The 20725-nt window shown below is 35.8% G+C and overlaps 1 protein-coding gene across 1 annotated transcript in view; it reads right to left on the reverse strand.

Moving 5' to 3' along the window:
- LOC149302397 (interphotoreceptor matrix proteoglycan 1-like) overlaps positions 1–6733 on the reverse strand; it is a 72274-nt gene extending 65541 nt beyond the window's left edge. Inside the window, exons 1-2 of the mRNA XM_089482459.1 lie at positions 6386–6733; positions 67–249 (exon numbers count right to left, since the gene is read on the reverse strand). Coding sequence (XP_089338585.1) covers positions 67–249; positions 6386–6733 — 531 coding nt within the window. The remainder of the gene's footprint in view (positions 1–66; positions 250–6385) is intronic.
- Positions 6734–20725: the final 13992 nt, after the last annotated feature.

The following is a 20725-nucleotide window of genomic DNA, read 5'->3' on the forward strand; positions in this document are numbered from 1 at the left end:
ACCATGGTAACAAAAAAAATCTCAATTTGGAAAGAAATGTAATCTTTTAATAGACCCAAGTCTCACCTGTTGAATAATATCCAAATGTTCTTGGGAGCTGCTGAAGTTTTTCCCAATATCGAAAATGCAGAAAGATTCCTTTTGGCAAGAGTCAACCCAATTCTGATATTCTGTGGTCTGAGGAATGCGATCTAGAAAGATCCGGAATGCCTCCCACACAGCTTCCTGACAGACTGAAGCAAAGTACACCTGAAATTAGCGCAATTGCCTAAGCACAACTCCTAACATTTCTTGACATCTGAAATATGGCATAATGTAATCATTGTTTAGCATGTTTTAATATGTCATTAACATTTATCAAATGGTCATATCCATGCCTGTGAACCTATGAGAGTAGGGATCCTGAATTGTGCTTGCTTTTAGGGGAGGGCCTTCACAAGAAGTTGGGGCTACCCAGGGGCATACCTAGAGTATTTGGCACCGGGGCACATCCTATATTTGTCACCTCCCATTTTAAAAAGTAAAAACCCCAAAAATGTTTTAAGACTTTAGATGTTGCACCTGAAGAAAGGATCTATGAAGGGTCATCCACTAAAAGGATATATTTTAAGTTGAATATGTTACCCCATGAATAGAATTTATTTCACTTTATCCCCCAAACAAAATGTCTAACACCGCAATCTATGGTTGGAATGTTTGAGACATAGAGGTCTCTGAGATTGTCTAGGGAATATATGGGGAAAACTGCATTTTCCCAGTTTATTTTATTAATTCCCATAGCTGTCAATGGGCAGCCACCACAGTTAATCTGCTTGATCTGCCTTTCCATCTATGTAGAATCATAGTAATTTCCTTTTGTTACTAAAAAGAGAGTTAACAATTTTTTTATTAGAACATTAATAGCGTTAGCAATATTGAAGACATTATTAAAACACAGATAAACAAATCCCATGTGCATCTTTGAAATACAAATACTAACTGAAATAAAACTTTTATATTTAAATAGCTAAACCATTTATAACATTTTATTATATCTTTCAGGGAAAACTAATTTGATATTATACTAAACAAGACAAGATTTTGCATGTTTCGCCAATTTCTCACTATAATATCGGTGCAAGTAAGGATTTGTAATAATAAAGCAGACAAACCCACAAGGCATTGAAAATTAATTTCAACGAAACAGACTGGAAAGCCCGAACAAATTTATATGACAGCAGATAGTAAAGCACATAAACTAATAAGAAACAACAGAAGCTGTTAGAGATCAATGTTTAACAATGTAAAACTGGAATACTGGACAGGTGAAGTAAAACTGTGCATCGCGAGTTTTGTTTTGTTCAAATACAGTGTTTATTTCCCTAGTATTTAAGTTCTAATCCATGTCTTTGGCTATTTGTAAATGCTCTGTAAACATATGCTCGCTGTGCCAAACTACCATTAATTCACAAATGTATGAGTTGTAGGTTAGATGAGATAAAGCATATAACTTCAAAAAATGTTTCTCCTGAGCAAAAAACTGACTTGGCCTTGCAGAATGGGTCTCCTGGACCATCAGGGAAGGAGGAATATGGCTGCTGACCCAGGCCATAGCTTGAGCAGGACAGCAATTCATTCAGTGGATAGGTGCAACAATGCTGGGTCAAAGGGGTTTATAAGTAGAAGGTAGAAGAGTAACTTCTACCTCTTTCCTGCCTGGATCTTAAGGACAAGCATCCTCTAGATTGCAAGCTCGTCTGAGCAGGGCCCTCCTCACCTGTTGTCTCTGTACGTCAAATTGTTATGTTACATACTACTTGTTATGTCCTGTCCACCCATTGTACAATGCTACGGAATTTGATGGCACTATATAAAACAATAAATACCGTATTTGCTCGATTATTAGACGACCCTGATTATAAGACAACCCCCCAAATCTGAATATTAATTTAGGAAAAAAAGAAAAAGCCTTAATATAAGACAACCCTATAGGAAAAAAGTTTTACCAGTAAATGTTAATTCATGTAAACAATTTTTTTTAATAAAAGCTAGGATTTAGAAAAATATTTTGGTTTTATTTCCTTCTATTTGCCAATCTGCCCCCCCAGTTATGCACATCTGCCCCAGAAATGCGTTATACCCCTATATGCCACTCTGGCATTAAGGGGGTTAAAAGGCATATTATGGGGCATATAGGGAGGTTTAAGGCATTTCAGGAGGCAGAGTGGCGTATAGAGCGTTAAAAAGGCATTTCTGGAGGCAGAGTGGCATTAAGGGGGTTAAAAGGCATTCCATAGAACACTCTGCCTCCAGAAATGCCTTATGCCCCCTATTTAACACTCCCCTGCCCTCCCCCAACTTACCGGTGCTTCTGACTCCCCTGTCATGCAGCCGGGGCAGCGTGTAGATGTCTACGCGATTCGCGTGTGGCTAGCAGTGGGGGTTGTCTCTGATCTCTGACAGCCGGGAAGGTCTGCGCGATGGACGCAGACAACCCCCGCTGCTAGCCACACCTCCTTCCGGCTGCAGCGTAAGTCGTCTACGCGAATCGCGTAGACATCTACACACTGCCCCGGCTGCACACCGGGGACTCAGATGCACCGGGGGGGAGAGAGGAGGATCCAGGTCCCCTGCAGCTGCGGGGGATCTGGATCTTAGTCGTCTCATAGTCAGACCTATTTGAGGTCTGATTATAAGACGACCCCATTTGCTCTGAAAAAAACCACGTCTTATAATCGAGCAAATACGGTAATAATAATAATAATTATCGCCCTCCTTCCGCTTAGATATTGGGATGTGAAACACTGTATGTGTTGGCTGTTTGGTGTTCTGTGTTTTCTATTTTATAGCCACAGCAGCAGAGGAATCCCCCCCTTTGGTCAGCATGATGTGATTGTACCTTGGAGGTTGAGTCAGTGAGAATGGGCGGGGGGGCAGTGAGAAGGGGCGGGGGGGCAGTGAGAAGGGGTGGGGGTGGGGCAGTGAGATGGGACAGTGGGGGGGGCAGTGAGAAGGGGCAGAGGTGGTAGATAGTGAGAAAGGGGAATTTTGTGACAAGATTTTTTTCCTTTCCTTTTTTGGGATGGGGGGGCGCCACAGGAGTAGTCCGCACAGGGCGCCAGAACACCGGCTCTGATCTTACATACATAGCAAGGCTCATGTATACAGTAATTTCATTCTGCGCCGCCTCTGTATACAACTGCCGGCACCCAATGAAGATCTTCTCTGTTGAGATATTTATTGAGAAGACTACCCCATGTGTTTAGTAATATTAGGTGTAACCTTATTTTAAGTGTGGGATAAGCGCACTACTCTATGACCGTTTACAGATTTTTTTTTCATATAGTTTTGCTTTTCCTTTCACGTCAAGTATATAGAAAGAAAAAAAGGGGTTGGGGGGTAACATACAGCTTATCAAGATCAGTACAGTGTATACAATACTGGTGCCACAATCTACAGTTAAGCTTGTGTTTCCATATTTTATTATTTGTGTAGTGGTGAGACACTAGTGGGAGTGGAGCTGCAGTCCACATACACACACAAGTGCTGTACACATTTTTGTTTTTTTATGTATTAAATGAACCTTAGTGCAAAGGTCAACAATTTCTAATTTAACTAAGCAACATGTGACATTAAATACTAATAATGAAATATATTTACCAAAGGGTTAAAGGTAAAAGGCTATATGTTGCAGTGAGTTTTATTACAAGGTTGATACAACTGAAAAAAACAACAAGAATATGTTGTGAATCTCTGCATTACATGAATAACTATGGTCTATGGAATAGTAGTATTTCATGAAGCCTTTCTATGATGAACATAGAGTCTTGTCTGGCACATTTGTGGTTATGTAGCAACTGAAAAAACTTAAGTGCCATTAGTTCAACTGCAGGAGATCATGCAGCTGAGCCTCCATTCCATTAGCTTGTGACATAAAGTATGTGACACGGTTCCTACACGAAGACAAGCTTTGAAAAGATAATGCTCAATTTGAAGATAACATTTCATTTTTAAGATGTTGCTCCGATAGTTGTCATCTATGCTTTTTTTAAGCCATTTACCACCTGTGTGTGATATTCTTGTAAGTTCAAACAATGACATCAATTCAACTGGGTGACACAAAAAAACAATGTACTCTATAATCTCTCTATAAAATACAATTTTATTTTGGATAATTGATTCCATAAAAGATAGGCCTAAACAAAAAATCGTTAGCTCCACAAATTTACATTTTAATAAAAAATGGGCCTACACCTCTCTAATCTCATCTCCAGTCTATGTGTTGTGAAATGAGAAGGAAAAACAGTGATATGTTCTGCTCATTTTCAATTCCAGAAGGCAAAGTAAAATACACAGAAAAATACTCCTTCATAAATGATGGCACAGCATCTTATAGCTTTTATACATGGATATCGTTACATAACTAAACATTTCCTGAGCCATTCATCAGGCCATCTTGAAATCAAATAAGGACTTGGAGCAGACTCCCAGAAGACATGGTATAGGCTTGTACAGTGAGGGAATTTAACCCCAAGAGTGCCAGCTACGTACATCTCCAACGCCAGCTACAGACGTTGTATGTAGAGGCACTTTCAGCCACCACCAGAGCAATCAACATCACCTCATTGATTCAACTATACACGATGCTCGCTTAGCCCTTCTTGCAGAAGAAACGTTTCCAGGGATCAACCTTAATAATGCATGGTGAATTTGGGAAGACGAAACCACAACTCCCACTTTATCGAATAAACTCCATTAAATTCAGTCCATTGGTTTTTAATATGCCCTGACAACGAGCAAACTGCTCGTTATGTGATGATACCAAGTGCTCATTACTTATTGAATTCATAGTGTAGTTTAATGATACTACTAAATAACATGTTTATACTATGTAGCATGGCATTAAACATACACCTTCTCATTGCATCAGTGAGCCAGAAGAGGTCCATTAACTTCCACTAACGTCCACTAACTGTGTGATTTTACAAGATAATCATGGAATTATAATAATAAATATTTATATTACTGATAGCTTAGATCATGCCAAAAGAAACAACAGAGAGACAACAATTCAATTATAGAAATAAAGAAATAGTTTTATGCATATACCAGGCTTTTTGCAGTTTACCCAAATATTCTAAACCGTAAGTACAATATTGTTTTTACCAATTTTTTATTTCAGTTTTAAGAAAAAAAATATTTGTCAAGATAGATCTATTTATTTGGCAGCGAATAAAGCTGTCACACTATTTACACTAGGGGAGTCGGAAGTTTTACTTAAAGTCTCACCTAGCATGGTGTCTGACACTGAAAAAATCAGATTATTTCAGCTTTTAGAACAAGACATGAGATCACAGATATATATACAAGTTAGCAACAATAAAATGTGCTACATATTTTTCATACATTGTTTAAAAATAGGAGGCAATTTTTTGTGCACCATGCATAGTTCACAGTGAGAAGAGTCCAGGAATATCTTTGAATAAACAATTATTTTAGTCGGTTTCTCAACTATTAAGGAAGTTATTTAAGGATTAGGCCCAGAGTGACATTGTAGCGCATAAATGGTGCCTTAATGTTTTGCTGCCAAGTACTTTTCTCAAGATACATACATTTAGTTACTGACACCCCAGTCAAAAAAGTTACGATTAAAACAAATTCAAAGACAAATGTAAAAAAAACATATCAGATCAATAAGTTTGGTGACTCAACTGATCACTTTAAAAACAGGGAGCAAGGATTTATATAATTTACATCATGCTTTTACTTGCCGGGGCTCAGTGTCTGAGGGTGCCTCATACCAGCCCCAACCCTCCCCTGCTGCCGATCGCTCCATGAAAGCGATCGTGCACCCTTAACCCTTTCAATTTTAGGGGTTAATGTTGTGGGTCTTAAGTCCTCACAAGCTCGTGGGGACCAAATCACAGTCCATGCTGATCTCCTATGGCGCACCGGCATTGAAAGAGTAAAATAAATGTTTCAGCAGCAATGACCTGGAAGTCATGTAGGGAGAGGAAAATACATATGGGGGATTCTGTCGGTGTGTTTGAATACTGTCCTTTGTCATATTTAGCTACAGAAAAATGCAGACTTTAATTTGATAATAAATTACTTTTGTTACGTTTTTCAATTTCTCTTTCTGATAGATGTTTGAATGAGTAAATAATGTTTCCAAAAGTTTTTTGTTTATCACCTTCATTTTTTAGCTGTAACATCTTAATAGTTGTATTGATTGGGATATGGATTGATGAAATTATTAACCAGTCTCTAAGCAATACATTTACAAGATGAATATACCTATTTACTAGACCATATTGAACACATCCTCCAACTCATAATTTAAAAGCGCAAATGAAGCTTTGGCTCTGTGAGTACTTTAATATGAATTCTTCAACAAAAGAAATACAATTAAGGCACTTATCTGATAAAGAAGAGGGTGCTCTGCAGCAGCATCCCCTTTTTCTATGGTACTGCTAATCTTGCCAATGATTGACTGATTGCTTGAAGCAATCGGTGGCAGGAAAGTGCTCCCATTTAAATCAATGGCAGCTCTTTCCACAGCATTTTCTGAGGCAACACTGAAACTGAGTGAAGGTAAGTCTATCACATGCATAGAGATGTGTCCACCTGAGCACGTCTCCTCCATGGTATTTAGCTGGGGTATCTGGGTAGAGGCTAATGTATATGGCTGGATTCTGCATTCATCAATGGGGCTGTCTGGGACAGTATACTGACTCTTTAAGACCTTTGTCATATTAAGCTACAGAAAGAATGGACTTGATGATTGAATGAGCAAATAATGTTTCCAAAAGGTTTTTTGTTTATCACTTTCACTTTTTAGCTGTAACATCTTAATAGGTATATTGATTAGGATATAGATTGATGAAATTATTAACCAGTCTCTAAGCAATATATTTACAAGATGAATTTACCTATTTATAAGACCATATTGAACACATCCTCCAACTCATAATTCAAAACAGCAAATTAAGCTTTGGCCTAAAGGTAAATTAATGTCTTGTTCTTCAATTCCCAATGTGTGGAAATTCTTTTATGATAGCCTTCTCCTAAGATAATAGGATTTGATGTGCAGTAAAATCAAACATGGCCTTATGGGACTCAGATATACTTCATTTTCATAAAAATGAAAAAATAATAATAATACACTGCCAGACTATGAAAATAGAAAGCTAAAATTTAAAGTAGTAGAAGACTTAAAAAATAATTTGATAATGCATACATTTACAACGAAATAACACGGACTGTGCTGTTGCATAAAAGAATAAATATTAAACTGAAATGTAACTATTGCAGATGACACCAATTCCAGCTAATTAACTTAATTGAAAGCTGTCTCACATAATAATACAATGTAGATATAAAACACAGAATACTTAACCACAAAATTATTAAAATTATACAATAAAGCTTTATGCTTAACCATACATGCAATAATAATAGAATTCATCTGTTCTCTACAATTGAGATATGTTATTTCAACAAGAAGATTGATTAACATTTCTGGGTATAATAATCTAATATTAACTCTTAGAAAAAAAACATAAAATTAATTAAATTCCAATGGAACTAATCCATATGGTATATTAATAACAAATACACATAACAAAGAACCTGAATGATCATTTCTATTCTAATATAGTTCTTTGACAAAAAAGAAGTGCAAAATGAAATCATTAAATATGAACTTATTAAGTTGCATGTCACAAAGCTGCTTCTAGATTTATATTTTTTCCTTGGTGTTAAAAACTTTGGGATTCACATATTAAAAAAGAGGCGCTCCAATTGTAACAGAATGGAAAAAAAAAATTAAGTTCTTTCTGCATAGGATTATTTTGCAAACAGTTAATAATTAAATCAACTGAATCGCTACTTATCAGCTATACATTATACAGGGCCAAACTGGCTGTTCTTGTAGGAAAACATTACGGATTCTGAAAGAAGCATAATATAACTTTAGGTAATACAACTGAAAGTTTTGTCCAAATAAAAACATTAATTTTAAAACAACAAATATTATTATTGGAACAATGCATATCCAAATACAGTATTTACATACATATCCAAAGGTACAGGCACATTAAGGCTTCTTACTGCTTACTGTCTAAATCAGGAGGTAGAAGCTGAGCAGATGACTACAACATGCATGGAGCCATACATGTACTACCATCAAAATGGTATCATAGGTAAGCATCCATGGTTTTATATAATTTGTTTATTTTATATTCAAATAGGAACCATCACGTTCCATTTTCACCACGTTCCATGTCAATTTTTGTGTTCTTTCTAATTAAGATGATAGAATGATAGAGATGTTTCATTGCTTTTGTGTTGGTATGACTCCTCACTTTTAGCCAATTGGCTGAAGAACATAGTGGCCCCAACAGACACATGCCGGACATTACACCAAATGCACACTTCCCAGACCACCATACAGCACAACTCATAAACCGTGACTAAATAGATGGAGCAGAGAAACAAATTCACTCACTGGATTTAAAGGAGCAAAGTGTGACATAAAACATAAATAAAAAGAAAGACAGTTAATTAATTTTTCAATTTAAGTACATATATATACACATATATATATATTCACAGTATATACAGATATACACAGATCTTTTAAACGTTATCAATGTACAAACTATAATGTGTGTAATATATAGTGCTAAATTATTTTATAATTACTTGTTCATGTCAATCACTCTTTCATTTTAATGGGTTTCAGGAACATGACTTGTCACATATGACACCGGCACTTCACATTCTCATGGTAGTGCTGTCAAACTAGAAGTAGGTAATCATTGCCACATCTAAACTGGCTAAAAATATAAGTGCATGCCTTTTAATTAAATTAGAAATAGTAGAAAGTATGGATTATGTAACTTCATACTATACACATATACTGTATATACATTAGAATGCTAGAAGCCTTACTGCGCCTTTATATAAAATATCTGTACAATTACAAAATATGGTTCTAAATTTAGTTTATGTGTGTCATGATGGTAATGCATATTAAGATTATCCTCTCAACCTTTTTGCGATTCTAACCATTTATGCAAGAATAGCCCTATGCTACTCTTCTGTCTAGGACACGTTAAAACCACATTTGTTTCCCCAAATCATCCACATACCACTACACTAAAAACTTATGTCTTAATTTCAGATGCAACATAATATATTGGAGCAAGAGAGAAAAAGATGAATGGTTAGTATTCTGTTGGTAGGCCACTTTTGGCAGTCATCATAGTCACTCTTTGAATGTATGGGTTATAGAAATTTCTATGTAATACTGATTAACAAGTTAAAACAGAAGACAATCAAGTGTGAAAGTTTCATTTTTGGGGGTAGGAATTCGGAAAATATATGTATTATCTAAAACAAATAGCCAGCAGAATTTTGTATGAAATGTTTTTACCTCGTAGCCTGTAGTATGCTAGATGACTTGCGAGTATTTGCTTTAATGACTCCTGTGGACAAACTTTAACCCCTGTTGGGAATACAGATGATCTCTTCGTCCGATGTCTTTTCAAATCCAACAGTCTTCTTAGAGATGAAGCTTTAAACATATTCACAAATATGTCTGGTGCTGAAACACTTCTTGTAAGGATTTCAGCAGGTCCAGACGTAGAAATTATTTCTGTAAATTGGAATAGTAAGATCGAAATGAATTATAGGCAATCAAGCTTAGGACTTGTGAAAGACTACTGAATAAGTTAATTATTATATTTATAACTTTTACATTTAAGCAGAGTTCAAACCACCAACAAGAAGCAGTCAATCAGTCGCTTACAGTTTTACAGAAATTAGGCTCATTATCCGGCAAGGACCAAAACAGCAGAGTGTTCAGCATGCCAGCATACACACCCTGACTGGCCATCTGGCCATTTGTGACCTACAATCACCCAGCTGGATATGCCCCGCCACATGCTACGTCAGCATAGAAACATAGCATGTGGCCGCAGATATCTAGCTGTCGGCTGCAGATATCTAGCTGTCAGCAGCACCTATGTCATCAGGTGCCAGGTAGCATAGGAGTAAATGTCAGAGTGATTTGACTACCAAAGAGTGACTGTCCCTCGTAAAGATGGATACATGTTAAAAGAATATTATGTAATACTTCAGATACATACTACTACTACTACTACTGCTAATAATAATAATATAGCCATTTCTATCCACACACAGCAGTATCTTATTTCAGTGCTGTGTCTTGTGAAGTGTTTTATAATTTTCCTATATACCGTAACTCTGCCATTTAGCTATATTATTTCTTCTATGTTATGCAGGATTTTGTTATATCATCTGTAGGTGTATTTAATAAGATGCAGGATGGAATGTGAGAAATAATGTTGTGGTATGTTTTAAAACATTTCTGCTAATAGTGATGATCTCATATTTTTTGTATCTACAGCACAAATAGAGGTTCTATAATATGTAAAACTGTAAATGTTGGATATGTATGTAATATGTACATTATTATGTACCACAGAGCACGAGTGCCATATGTAAAGCAAAGTATATAGCATTTCCCTTCACTGTGAATATCCAAGAACACACCCAGCTATGGTGACCATTATCCTTTCGAGTTGTGCTATATGGGTAAATCAGCATCAATGGATGCCCTTTTGAATCTTCTGGTGCCTCTGCTGTAAACACAGAGCTAGGACATTGTATTTACTTGTATTTGGATGTTTCTGTTGATCCCGATGGGTAATTTCAATTACTGTTCCTATTATGTGATATTTTTATTTGAAACAGCAGTACAATTGTTGAGAATTAATTTGCCAACATTTCAACTTTCAGAATTGATATGCGATACTTCACAGTTAAATATATGCTTTAAGTTAAACAATGGGATAACTTAAAAAACAGTTCAAAATCTCTGCAGGAGATCTCTTAGATTGCTTAGCTAGGGATTTAACCAAGATTGCATTAATACACTAGATGCTAAATTGTGATCATTCGTTGTCAAGACTTTTTAATATAATGTACACTGCTAAGAAGCTAAATACTGTAGTAATACTATTATTTCGGAATATAGATGAAACATGTTGTTTTGAGAAAAAAGAAATCAATAATCGTTAAGACTTCACATTTCTGAAAAATAAAACATGTAGCACCTATAACACATAAAAGGGAAAGACTAAATTACTGAAAGAACAAGGAGAAAAAAGATCAAGCAAGGACACAGTGTTGCCTTGAGCAACTTGTAAGGAAGTGCATAACACTACTAGCTGTTCTCAGTATATTGCTGGTTTAGAAAAGGAAGAAGCCAAATGGAATGCAATTATACATGCCATGGTAAGTGAGAAATTAAATTATGACTAGAATTCCTACAGTTACCTATTTCAATGCAATTATAATGTGATAACAGTCTTATGAAGACAATTTTAATGGAAAATATTATGCGCTACATTTCACTGGTCTCTAGATACATATAAATGGGATACACTGTATAAATAGCAGCATATTTAGACAGACAAAATGCCAGATATTGAAAATATGCAGTAAGTTTATTCATACAAATCAAAAAGTAAATGAAAAAAAACGTAGCTTGCCCACATCTCTATAGATCTAAGTGATTTGGATTAAAAACAATTGGGTTTTTTAAACCGAGCAGTCGCGGGGAAAAGTCTTATCACCTTAGGAACCAATGTAATGTCCCTATTACTACATTCCATTTGTTGCTATGGCGATAAGAATGTTATAATTCCCTTATATTTTCTTTTTATTAATAATCCCGATGTGCTATTGCTGTAGCATTTTTTTCTTTGACACAAAACAAAATGTTTCCGTCTGAACAATGACCTGCTGATTATTATTAGGGTGAATTATTAAACCCCCAAGAAGCCTTTGTGTCGTACAATGCATACATAATTTAAGACATGATTAAACATAAATATTTATGGATGCGGAATTTGGCGCTTCATCACTGATGTTGGCATGGTGGCCACTTTTATGGATGCAGATTTAGCAAATGGTTTTCATATAAACAGCCAATTCAATATATATGTTTGGCTAAAGCGAGATAAATATTTGGCCAAAATGCTTTTTAGCATTTTCTTCACTTGGACATGGAGTTGTTGCATAACAACCAATCTAAACCATAATAACCAAAGATTGTCTTTAAAGTCAACTATTTGTTTAATTACGGATTAATCAGTCCTTGATTTTGTCTTAGATTCAGCATAGCTTTATCTCTATCTCATGCATGTTTAAATTCCTTTTCTGTATAAGACTCATCCCCTTCTGATGGGAGGCTGTTCCATTGATCTACCACTGGCACATCATCATAGGAGTCATACTTAATTTACACTATCTATAATCGTAGCGGGGAACTTGTGTGCACCGGCTACCTGGAGCCTACTCTTGCTGGATGCGGCCAGGACTGACCACTGACGTCAGTGGGCATTCCCGCCGAGGTCCGTGGGTGTCCCCGCTGACATGGCAGCAAATACCCCCATTCAAAGGGGAAATCGGAGTGGAGTGTGGAGTGTCAGTACCCCACTCCCATGATCCCCAAGAACCAGAGAGGTGGCGCTTCTCTAGGCCAAAGAGGTCTCAGGTATGTCTATAATGCCAGAGGTTGCCTACACCAGTATTGCAATGCATTTTTGGAAATTTGAACATATTTTGTTTATTTCCTGCTACTCCAGTTGCATGCATGTCCTCTGATTATAGCCTCCCAAAGCTAGGAAAAAATCTATTTTTTTGCAATAATTTCGCTATTTATTATTATGCTTCTATGATGCTTGATATTAATGAAATTGAATGATGCACTGTAAAAAAAAAACACATTTCCATTTCTTGATATGTGGACAGATTCTGTTACGTCAATATAAGTACAATGAAAATGTTTGACTATTTTTGTTTTAATTATATGGAACATATATGAATATGGCAGAGAAGAGAAAGAAAATTGCAGCAGAATGTAAAACGTGTAAAATGAAAAGAATGAATTGCACTGTGAGTGTGAATATATTAGGTAAATGATGGTAATTGAATACCAATTCCCCACTGACTGCAAGGGAAAAAATAGATGATTGATAACATAAAACATTTTATCAGCTAATGAATCTGGTCGAATCTTTCTGGTGACTGGACTATTTCCTTAGTTGCCATGGTGGTAAGACCACTTAGGACCCCTGTTACTTTTTATATATAACCCCCAACTGAGTGAGATTCATATATTATGGTTGCTATCCTAAGGAATGGCTACTGACTAAATAAGTGAGATGAACACTCTGGTGTATAAAGTGTATAAAGTGGTCTTATCATCATAGCAACCAATGAATTGTTGCAGCTGATGTGGGCATTCCACTTGTTGCTATAGTGATAAGAGAACTTTTCAAACTGCTCAATGATGTGTTTTTATACATACTTTTCTATGTCTGCAAACCAGTGTCAGCTAACTTGTTTTTTTCCTGGATGATGATGGGTGTTGCAGTTATACTTGAGAACAAGGACATGCAACTACAAAAATCATCTGGCAGAACTGTAATGGGTCTGTTTCTATCCATATCCATTTCTGGGAACTATATAGGGCAGGCTACAAGTGTCTTCCCAAGGGGTGAGGATTTGCCTGCAGGGGTCAGGCCCAGTGGGCCATGTAGGCAGGACTATCTGAGTGGGGTCTGGCTAGCCCAAGTCTGTCTTCAGCAGGTAGATATGATTTATTCTTTATTTATTTTAGTAATCACATAACAACAGAAGAGATAAACTGATTATATGTTTCAATAAAATTACTGTATGTTGACTGCCTTTATTTCTGTATACATCATCATATTGAAGCTGTAGCTAAATGCAGTTATAGAGTGACCCTCATTTTGTCATTCAATGATGCTAATTCTATTTTTTTACCGTCAACAGTTTAGCAAGCAGCCTGCATTACCCCATCGACACTGCATCTCCATTACCCTGAGGTTTCCGAGACTCAGCATGTATTTTTGTGAAAGTTGTTACTTGTTTGTATTCTTTGTTTTCCTAGACGTTGCTTACATTTTCGATACACCTGCTGTCTAAGGGATTCTGATATCCAGATTATTAAATTATAGGACAAGCATTCTCTTTTCACATTTTTGTTTGTAAAACGAAATATCAGTCTTTGTGGATACAAGTATTGTTTGTCACAATGTTCATGAGACACTCTGTCAACTTCTTCTACATTTGCAGCCTTCGACGTTTCCATCCTGCTGACAACACAAAATTGATGTAGTAATTTACTCTTTTTTTTTTCTATGATCTCTTCTTGCAATGATTTGAACACTCACTCAGTTCAGACCTTATTATATGCTAACGAATAAATCCATGCATGAAAATCATAGATTGTTATTGATAATTTAAACCCACTTTACAGATCGTTCAACAGCTATGGCTTACTAGAATTTCAATTTCAGTAAATTCCAATAAAACTTCTAAGAACTCATACTCAAGGCTTTCTTTTGATCTGCTTCTGTGATGTTTGGCTATCTCCTGCTAAGGACTGTAGCACACTGCATCTAGATGGCTTTGAACTGTTCATTGATTACTACTTGTTAAATGTAAAACTGGCTTTGGGAAAAAATCTTCCAAACACTTCTGTTCCATGTCTTTTTTTTTTTTACATGTATTTTATCTTTGGCAAAGGTAACTACATCTTATTTGTTTATGGCTGGTAGATATACAAAGAGATTAAATTCAAAGGATAATTTAGATTTACAAAAAAATGTCTATTATTGATTTCATAAACATCCTTCTTAGGGCAACAATCAGTAATATATGCCATTCACCCCCGATATAGTTTCATACACCCTCTATGTATTAATCTCTCTCTCTGTAGAATAAACCTGAAAAACCTGATATATGGAAATTACTTGAAGTAGAGATGATATAATAAAGAAACATTTAAACAAAAGCTTTAATCATGTATAATGATGCCTTTGTTCATATCAATGCCCAACAACAATAGGAAGTGTAAATACATCAATTGCTATTAAAAGATAAATATTATATTGAAATCGAAAAAATAATAAAAGGTATTTAAGAAAGTTATACGCTTGTAATGTTTATAATTATTTGGTCTACTATCTGTATATGGGGGTGCAAGTTTGCGGTACTTGATTAAATATTCTATGGATCGTGGCCAACTACCCGGTAGCCCCCCAAGCACCTGTCAAGCTACATCTCGAGAGACAATAGGCTTCTGTAGTGTAAACACAAACTTTGACTACTGTATATGTTTAGCTAAATTCAACACGTTAAATGATGTATGATATATTTGCATTGACCTTTGCAACATACTGTATTAGCAGCTTTTTTCGAGCTGCAAAATTGGCTTTACTCTGTTTTAGGGATTTAACATAATCTGACATGCTTTTGGGAAGTGTATTAAATCTTCTTAACATTGGAAGCTCAGCTACATCAGCTAAATCTGCAAAACCCTGTAAACTCTATACACACTTGCATACTTTAGCCCCATTGGGAAATGTCTCCCATTCCTACCATTGTAACAGCTATGGAGTAGCTGCAGGTCTAGCATCCATTCAAATAAGTATAAATATAGTCATTTGATTGGGGAGGGACTGATGTTGGTCATTGCACCCCTTAGCCTAGCTACTTTTTCATTAGGGTTTTTTCTTAAGACTATACCCCTGCATACCGGTTGGATCATATATTTCCATTTAAATGAGAAATTGGAACAATTTATATGTATGTGTACAGGTCCATCATAACATAACATAGAACATCTACCATACATTAATGGTATATATAGTCATTCTGGTGCCAAGTAGCTATAGTCATTTATAGAACTTTGCCCCTGATTTACCATATTTTATATTTCAGATATTTCAGGGAAACATAATTTAATTTCAGAAATAATTAATCGGTTAATTCTTTAGTCCTATACATTATTGTATTAATTACAAATTTTATTTGTTTCATTGTGTGTACTTATGCCATTCACATCGTTAAAACAAAGTAGAAATGTACTGAATAAAACGTTAGTCTATAAGTAATAATACATTATTTACTTTATTCCTTGACAGCATGTCTAGTTCACTTAAAGATATATAATGTACTACTTTGCTATACTAAACCCAAGCAGAGGAAACCGTTACGAAACCCAATGTTAAACACAGGTTAAATTGAAATCACACACTGATGTGCAATATGCGATGATGGCAAATGTACATCCGTAATAACGCTCAGTTTATAAATTGAACAGTGTCAGTTGCTGGTACAGCTTAACCCCAGTGCTCTCTCCATGAGCAGCCAGTATACATTCACTTAACAAGCGAATGGTCTTAGAAAGCTGCATGAGAGAGGCTGCACTTTAACATTGTAAGGTTCCAGCATCTGCTTGTAAAGAAGTATAAGCCACATCTTGGAGAGTGTCAATTTTTACGTATTGATGTTCAGCCAATGGGAAATCATATTTCTGCTGTGCTTTTGCACAATAGAGAAACAAAGCCAGTTATCTGAACAAAATTTCTAAGACCAACGTCGGCATTTCTATGCTTTTAGAAAACCACAGTATTTATTTTCTTGGATTTAGCCGTGTAACACCTCTGTAGCATAGTGAGGTGTAGACAGGATGCGGTGATGAAAACCACCCAGTGATAACTATACATTAAGAAGGGTCATCCAATGTGAGTTGTGTTCCAGCAAGAAGAACTTACCGAAAAATCTGCAAACATGCTTAATTTTAGCTATTCAAACATGTTCATGACCGACACAGACTTTCGACAGATATAAATAATAACAATTATAGAGTTGTGGGTAAGTTGCCATAAAATTTACATTGGCCTCATTAACTATTAATTATTGATGGCCAACTGAATCTCAGAGCATTGATCCCCCATGACACATAGTCACCCATAACATTTTGCTTTTTAATGAAAAGGACCAATGATTTAGTATGTTCTCTATACAGTGTTCTCTATACAATTATGTACTGCATCTAGCAAAGTATATGGCTAATGCTGTATTGGGTTAGTATTTAAAATTCTGTTCACATGCAATTATCTAGCATATTATCTCTAATCACATGGTACCAATAATGTAATGAAAATGAAATTAACACTTAACTCTTTAAAGTTATATTTCCCATATATTCAACCGAGCATCAATAGGTATTGACTTACCTGTACTCTCGTAATATTGAATAGTAATGCAAAAAATAATCAGTATTAATCCGCTCCTACTGTTCATTGTGGTTGTCGATTAAAGCAAAATTAAACAAGAAAAAAAATAATATTCCTGTATTATAATAAATACAATCTGTCTCAGTCAGTTTGGGAAAACCAAAACAGGTCTGAGGGTCACTTAATGAAAACAAACAATAAGGTGACAGGAGTTTCTGTTCATGAATTGTCGTCTGTGGCCCTTAATTGTTTAGTGCTAATTGCAACAAGTGACAACATTACATACAACATCTCTATGTAGCATAATCTATTTATGTAGTGCTCAGACATAATCCTCCTTATGGGACAGCTGGAAGGGATGCCCGCATCTTATTAACCTGCTGGAGTGGCATGTGTTAATCCTACTGAGAAAACACTACTAAAATGGTAAACGTCTAATTGAATTACTACTGCCACTCATATACTTCCAATATTTTGTGAGCATGCAAAATGATCTTCACTTCACTATATATATATATATATATATATATATATATATATAATCTATGGGTATAACATGAAACCAAACTAGAATACATGCATGATTGATCAAAATCTGCTTAGAACTAAGTAAGAAAATAATTGTAATTCTTCACACACACGTATAAAAAGCTTTGAGCGACATTGTATCAGGTTTCTGTTCACGTACAGACTAAACAGAGATCTCCATCCCATACATCTTCTATTTAACATTTTTCTTCGCTGTGTGGAGCATTAAAATTGTATTGTGTGCTATCATGTTTTTTCTTGTAATACTGCAAAGTATAGAAACTATTTGCTTGTATTATTAGTCACAAAAGCCTATGAAAAGACTTCAGCGGGGAGCTCACACATTCCAGGCAATCTTTTAAGTCATGAATAATTTAAAATGATTATTCCCTCACAAGACAAATTCATTCTAAGTATTTCTTTTTTATATTCTCTGTACTTTGCTACGAACTTTGATAAAAAAGATAGGAGATGCTATTAATCACAAACACTCATTATGGTCAACAAGGAACTATCAAGGGACAGTCTCATCCCTAAGTAGTACTGCATTTAATTATAGGTCACATTTAATTAATCTAAAAGAGCATCTTCCTGTCAAAAATAATTTTGTATATATCCTATTAAAAAACTAATTTGCAGGAATAAAAAAAACAAAACATTACGCTTATACGAAAAGAAATAAACTGTGTGGCAGAAAGCTTATTAAAAAAACACATGGTTGCTATCTTTTTAGGACTGGATAATATGATGTTTCATTAAATGCACCTTACCAATCACTTTTTATATTTGTTGAGATATAAACAGGGATGGATTTCCTATAAAGTAGTACCTACACTAACACTTGGGTTTATTAACTCAGAAGTTGAGTGGTCAGTTGACTAATGGGCAATCAGGCAGTAGTGCCACTGCTTTATGGGAAATCATTGATCTTCCCAATATGGAGGTCTATGTCATGTCAGCACAGCCTCCATAGTTAATTTCTGACTAATGTCAGATATTTTATGCTGGAAAAACGCATATCATATTTTTACTCATATTGTACCTCACACAAAACCAAATGAAAGTCAGAGCCATCTTTTTTTCTAAGATCACATAAATGATTATGTTCTTTCTTGGTGAAGATAGATGTCCTATAAAGTATGTCCTAATTAAATTTATGGTTCAGCTACTCCAGACCAGAGGAATTGCATGTGTACGCATTGTTAGCAAGGAAGAGATAGTTCCTGGTAGACATGTGCAAATGGACCAAAAACAATTCAGAAAAAATGTTTTTGTTCATTTTTCGCTCATTCATTTCGAGGCAACAAATTTCCTTCCCTGCCTGGTCCAGCCAAAAATTCGGGGCATGTTTAAATCAGAAACGAAATTCGTTACCTGGTGCCCACATTCACACTCTCTCTCTCTCTCTCAGATTCTCATTCACTCTTTCACGCTCTCTTAATGTTTCCCTACCTTGCCTGCTGACGTCTTTCACTTCTGCCGACCACTTCTACTTCCTCATCTTCTTCATCTTCTATCTTCTCCCTTCTCTTCTATCTTCAAGCTTCAGTTTGCTATCTTATATTTAGATCCGCATCTCCGTAGACATAACCTGGCAGGAACTTCTACCAAAATAGCGGTGTTTGCAGTGATCAGCACAAGCATTTTGGCAGAAGTTTACGGCGGGTTAAGTCCGGGAAGATGTGGGTAAAGATAGAAGATAGCAGATCGAAGGAAAATAATGTCACAGAGGTCGAAGCATGTCAGTTCCATTTCTATAAGTCTTCTATTTTAAATCCACATGGAGTATAAATATGCAGCGTGAGAAGAAGTAGAATCCCTTGATGCATTTCGCACCTTCGCACCAATATGCTAATATAGTGCCAAGTCAAGTGATCATTATCTGGTAGGCTAGAGAGTCCTAAAATAAGCCTGAGGAGGTGCAAGTACAAGTATTACCCCATATTCCCTTCTCAGGGGGGGTGGGGGTTAACAATGGAGGTTATAATTAAATGCTCTATGATAAGTACGGAACCTATCCTGTGCCCCCCTTCTCCCTTCTTCCTATGCCTGATGGGTTGGATTAAAATAAAATTATAAACCCTTGGATGTCACCTATACCAACTATCAATTTAGGATCCAATGTTTTTTTAATCACTTTCTCCTTCCTTGTGCCAAAAAATATATATTATTGCTGGGTGGCTTCTAAAAAGGTAAGCGATTATGTTATTCCCACAGGTTTTCTGTCTTTTGAGTGCAAAGGAGGTGGATAGTTGGGTGGGGGACCTACAGGTTGGAGGTATGAAGGGGTAGTTTTAGGATTTATTGTAAACACTGCTTCCCCATCACACAGAGTCCTTACCTTTTTAAAGGCAAGGTTATATTGTAATACTGTTGTAGGTTTTGCAGGATGATGAGATGTCACATTACCTGATGATATGATATCCATAAAATGCTGTTAACCATTACAGGCATTGTTAAATTATTAAAGTACAGCAATTGCCAATCAAGAGTACAGCAATGTCACTATAGGAGATATGAACGAATAGCAGGATCTATAGACCTTAAATTTATTGAATTAGCAGATACTTAAGGAAAATGATATTAAATGTACTTACATGACGTGTATAAAGAATATTTTTTTAAATTATACTTGTTGATATAAGTCTTAGACGTTTTATGCCCCTCATCAAAAGCAACATCAGTTAGATTTCAGATTTAGTATGATATGAACATAAGTTAAGCTATTTTTACCTTTTTTCTTTCATGTACAGTTTCGTAGACAGAAGTTCCAGTCGAAGAGAGGATGCTATTTAGCCTCCCAGCTATCCCCAGGGTCTACACCTGAGGCCAGCATAGTGAAAATCAGCAGCATACAGCCATAGTATCAAAAACATCTGCAGAATTGCAAGCCATAAAAGCTTCAAATAGGGCCAAGTCCCAAGAACGATTATCTGAATTAGGAAAGCTGCTTTCAACTCATAGGGCAACTGATGCCTTGCATGGTGACCATGTTGATTAGTATAAGGGACAATTCATAGTACATAAGAGACCAGAATGTATAATAAGATATATAACAACTTAGAGGTCGG

The sequence above is a fragment of the Sceloporus occidentalis genome, unplaced genomic scaffold (assembly GCF_023333645.1).
Source record: "Sceloporus occidentalis isolate IW3139 unplaced genomic scaffold, rSceOcc1.0.p SCAF_19, whole genome shotgun sequence".
NCBI lineage: Eukaryota > Metazoa > Chordata > Lepidosauria > Squamata > Phrynosomatidae > Sceloporus > Sceloporus occidentalis.